The 4,441-nt window shown below is 47.3% G+C and overlaps 1 protein-coding gene across 10 annotated transcripts in view; it reads right to left on the reverse strand.

The window, feature by feature from the left end:
- LDB3 (LIM domain binding 3) overlaps positions 1–4,441 on the reverse strand; it is a 72,920-nt gene that overhangs the window by 15,104 nt on the left and 53,375 nt on the right. For 9 of the 10 annotated variants that reach the window (XM_017893249.1, XM_017893251.1, XM_017893247.1 and 6 more), the window contains 3 exons: positions 4,105–4,441; positions 2,736–2,916; positions 2,031–2,151 (listed from right to left, as the gene is read on the reverse strand). In XM_017893249.1, coding sequence (XP_017748738.1) covers positions 2,031–2,151; positions 2,736–2,916; positions 4,105–4,441 — 639 coding nt within the window. Of the gene's footprint in view, positions 1–2,030; positions 2,166–2,735; positions 2,917–4,104 lie in introns of those variants that run through there. The other variant, XM_017893253.1, reaches the window with a different exon arrangement.

The following is a 4,441-nucleotide window of genomic DNA, read 5'->3' on the forward strand; positions in this document are numbered from 1 at the left end:
AGCTGGGACTACAGGTGCCTGCCACCTCGGCCGGCTAGTTTTTTGAATTTTTTTTAGTAGACACGGGGTTTCACCGTGTTAGCCAGGATGGTCTCGATCTCCTGACCTCGTGATCCGCCTGTCTCAGCCTCCCAAAGTGCTAGGATTACAGGCTTGAGCCACCGCGCCCGGCCGTTATAATGCTTTTAGTAGAAGAATACCAGCAATCTGTATAAGCATAACAGCACTTTCTTTAACTACCAATCAATATCATATGCTCATAAGAAAGGAAAGGACTGGTGTTATCTTCTCCCTTTTACAGAAACTGAGGCACGGAGTAACTAAGTGACTTGTTTCAGGTCATTCAGTTAACTTCAGAGCTGGGAAGGGCATTCACTAGTATAAGAACCCAAGACGTTTCTTTTCTTTCTTTCTTTCTTTTTTTTTTTTTTTTTTCAGATGGAGTCTCACTGTGTCGCCCAGGCTGGAGTGAAATGGCAGTATCTCAGCTCATTGCAACCTCTGCCTCCCAGGTTCAAGCGATTCTCCCATCTCGGCCTCCCAAGTAGTTGGGATTACAGACGCCCACCATCATGCCCGGCTATTTTTGTAGAGACGGGGTTTCATCATGTTGGTCAGGCTGGTCTTGAACTCCTGACCTCAGGTGATTCGCCCGCCTTGGTCTCTCAAAGTGCTGGGATTACAGGCGTGAGCCACCACGTCAGGCCAAGACTTTTATTTTCTAATTTACAGTCAGGGAAAGAAGTTTTATTTTGTTTTGCTTTTTCCCTTGAGAAACTGAATGTTTTCTCCTTTCTGGTTTTAAAGTAAACTAACTTACTGTGTTTCTCTTTTTGCCCTCAAATTTGCTACCCGGTTAGTCCCTGCAGCTCTGTTATTCTTCATAATCAGCATGCCTGCTTTTACCACCTCTGATTTTCTGGTTCTACTGTCTTAGCCTTCATGTCTGTGTTATCTTTTCTGAAATCTTCAAATCCTTTCTGAAGGGGGAAGTCTCTGAATAAATGAGTGACTGACTCCCACCTATCTAATGAAGTGCTTTGTCTCCTGAATTTACAATAATTTACTCGGCATTTTAACATAACATATAGCATTTTGGGGGCGCAGAGAAACTCTGAATTCACTCAGTGAGATTACAGGAATCGGAAGGAACATCAAAGTCTGACAAATATCACAGGGGCAGAGGAAGGGTCTCGCGTATTTGATGCTCTATATGCCTTCTCTGGTTTAATCGCTCACCACAGCTCTCTAAGGCAGGTGTTTACAGATTAGGAAAGTAAGGCTCAGAGAAGGTTACTAACTTGCTCAGGATTACAAAGCAGCCCAAAGTGGAACCAGGAATAGAATGAAGGACAAAGTCCATAGCCAAGGCCTTTTCAGAATAGACCTTGTGGTCTCCAAATCAAATTAACCTGAAAGGTTTCCCAAGTGGTCATAAGATGGCAACTTGTGAGCTACATTTTTTTTTTTTTTTTTTTTTTTTTTTGAGATACAGGATCTTACTCCGTTGCCTAGGCTGAATACAATGGTACTATCACAGGTTACTGCAGCCTTGAACTCCTGGACTCAAATGATCCTCCCACTTCAGCCTCCTGAGTAGCTGGGACTACAAGCATGCACCACCACACCTGGCTAATGTTTATATTTTTTGCAGAGACGGGGTCTTGCTATGTTGCTGGTTTCAAACTCCTGGGCTCAAGCAATTCTTCTGCCTCGGCCTCCCAAAGTGCTGGGATTAAGGTGTGAGCCACCCACCCAACCAGATCCACATATTTGATGCATAAAATAAGCTATAGACTCTGTACCTCACTCTCCCCAAAGCTACAACCATATAGGCAGGGAAGATAGTTAACTTCCTTTGTGTGATATTAGCATGATTCTGCCATTAAAAACAAAAACAAAGGTTTCTTCCAGAAATAAAGGCCTCTGTGTGGCTGGATGTGAATGGATTAGGCAGGAGTTAGTTCCCTGTGCCTGCCCATTTCACCCACTCTGCAGGGCCTCCCCGCATGCCATCAAAGTGTTCCTACCTTTCTCGCAGTAGGGCTCCCCATCTTCCATGTGGAAGAGGCTGTTCCCGAAAGGCTTCTTGCAGGCTGCACAGACGAAGCAGGTGGTGTGCCATGTCTGTCTCAAGGCATGCATCACTTCCTGGGGGAAAGAGCCTGAGTTCAGGACAGAAAGGAGAAAGGGAGCGGGCTTGACTACCCCACCAGGCTCCGGCCACTGCCCGAGCATCCTACTGGGGAACAGGGCAGGAGAGCTCAGGATGCAGGCCTTGGTCACTCTGAAGAAAGACCCAGGGGTGGCAGAGAAAGGGTTGTCACTCTCCAACTGGGTGCCAGGTTTTGTGCATTCTTACATAAACTGTGATGCTTAATCCTCCCATTAAACCTGGGAGGAGGTACTGCTTATTACTGTCATTTACCAAAGAGGCATTGAGGGTCAAGGCCACATTCTGGTGAGTGGTAAAGTCAGGTTATGAAGCAACCACTTGCTTTGCAGAAGTTCCACCACCACTTCAAGCTGTGTGGTACAGGCGCACAATCATCTCTTGCATCAAGTTCATTTATCCCCAAGTTTATTGGTATCAAACCAATTCCCTTTCAGGATAAAAATGGAGTTGCTTTCTCTCTGTTACCAGCAACTTCTTGGCTTCCTAATGGGACCCCATGATCTTGGGGAAGGGCTGGGGAAGAGACATGGGTCAGAGGAAAGGGAGGCTGTCCACTTACCCCCATAATTTTGGTGTTGCACTTGGCACAGAGTGGGGCAAAGAATTGCTCATAACATCGCTCACAGTAAACGTTGTTCTGCTCTTCCACAAAGCACACATCTGCCAGGGAAGTCTTGCAGTAAGCACAGTTGAACTCCTCAGGGTGCCAAGAACGGCCCATGGCTACCAGAAATGGGCCCCTGGGGAAGCAGAGAATGGCACCCAGTAAGGCAGCCCCCAGAACTTGGAAGTAGGTATTTCAAGAACCCCAACACTGTTTATACTTTTACCCAGTAACTCTGACTTTTGTGACTGTTCTGATGAAGTAATGTGAAATTCAGAGAAAGCTCCATGCAGAAAGGTGTTCATTGTTGCCTCACTTACAATAAAGAAAACCGGGAAGCAACTCAAACATCTACCAATAGGGGACTGGGTAAACATATCATAGAATTCAGTTGACCACTGATAATGATAGTAAGAAATCCAATAATGATGATGCTGATGACTAACATTAAGTGAATACTGTGTGGCAGGCTCTATTCAAGAAGACTTTTGCATTTATTAACTTGCTTAATTCTCACAACAATCCTACACAGTAAGTACTATTATAATACCCATTTTTAGATAGGGAAACTGAGGCACACAGAGTTTGAACAACTTGTTTAAGACTGTAGGGCTAGTAAGTGGTAGACCCAGGATACAAACCTGTATTGTCTAGTTCCAGGTTAGCAGTCAGAACAGTGGGACTACAAGGACATTTTTTTATATTCTAATTTTTATTTTTCTGTGTTTTCTAATTCTTCACTAATGAGTATGTATTACTTTAGTTTTAAATAAAAGTGTATTTTTCATGCATATAAGCTCACACCACACATGCATACAAACATACTGTATTCAAACAACAGCACCCATGGTCCATGGCTTCTAAGTGTGAAATCACTTGTTTTCATTTTAGTCTGGCAGATGCCCACCAACTCCCTGAGCAGCCCAGGCCTATCTGTGGAAAGACCCAGAAGCAACCCTAAAGGAAAACTGGGTCAAAACCAACACTGTCTTACAACATGCCCTGTAAACCTACTGACAAGCCCGGTGATTCCCAGAACTCAACCTTAGCCCAAGGGGGAGTTCCTGGCACCAGACACCCTGCTGGAGCTTCACCCACATACCTCATGCCAACCTCCCAGCTCCCTGGGGGAGTGGGTGTCACACAGGTATGGCAGCTAAGGCTCAGAGAGGTCAGACCAGAGGGCAAGCCAGAAGGACCTGAGCCTTTCTCCCTACACCTGCCTCCTACCCCCATCTCTCCCTACCAGGGCTCAGACTGTGGACAAGAACCCCGCACACACGCCCTTCCAGTGCCCCAGTGCAGGGGCACAGCTGGACCATACCGGATGACGTTGTTGCAGTGGCCGCAGAGTGGAGTCCGGCTGCTGGCTGGGAAGCGCTCAGCCCTCTGGACAGTCCCCCTGGCAAGTGGTGGCACCTGGGGACCCGCTGGGGTGTAGGCTGGCCCCCCCCGGGGCACGGTCTGCTTGCTGATGGAAGTGGTGCTCTTGCCTGGGGCAAACTTCTGGGAGAAGCTGTCATCTGTCACCCAGGGCGGACGGCTAGCAGGCTCCGCAGGGCCTCCGCTATAGGCCGCCGAGGGTGCGGGGTTATAGTTGGGAGCAGGCGAAGGGGTATAGGCTAGTGCTGGGGATGGAGTGTAGGTGGGGGCAGGCGAGG

This window comes from Rhinopithecus bieti, unplaced genomic scaffold, assembly GCF_001698545.2.
Source record: "Rhinopithecus bieti isolate Rb0 unplaced genomic scaffold, ASM169854v2 scaffold_23869, whole genome shotgun sequence".
NCBI classification, from domain to species: domain Eukaryota; kingdom Metazoa; phylum Chordata; class Mammalia; order Primates; family Cercopithecidae; genus Rhinopithecus; species Rhinopithecus bieti.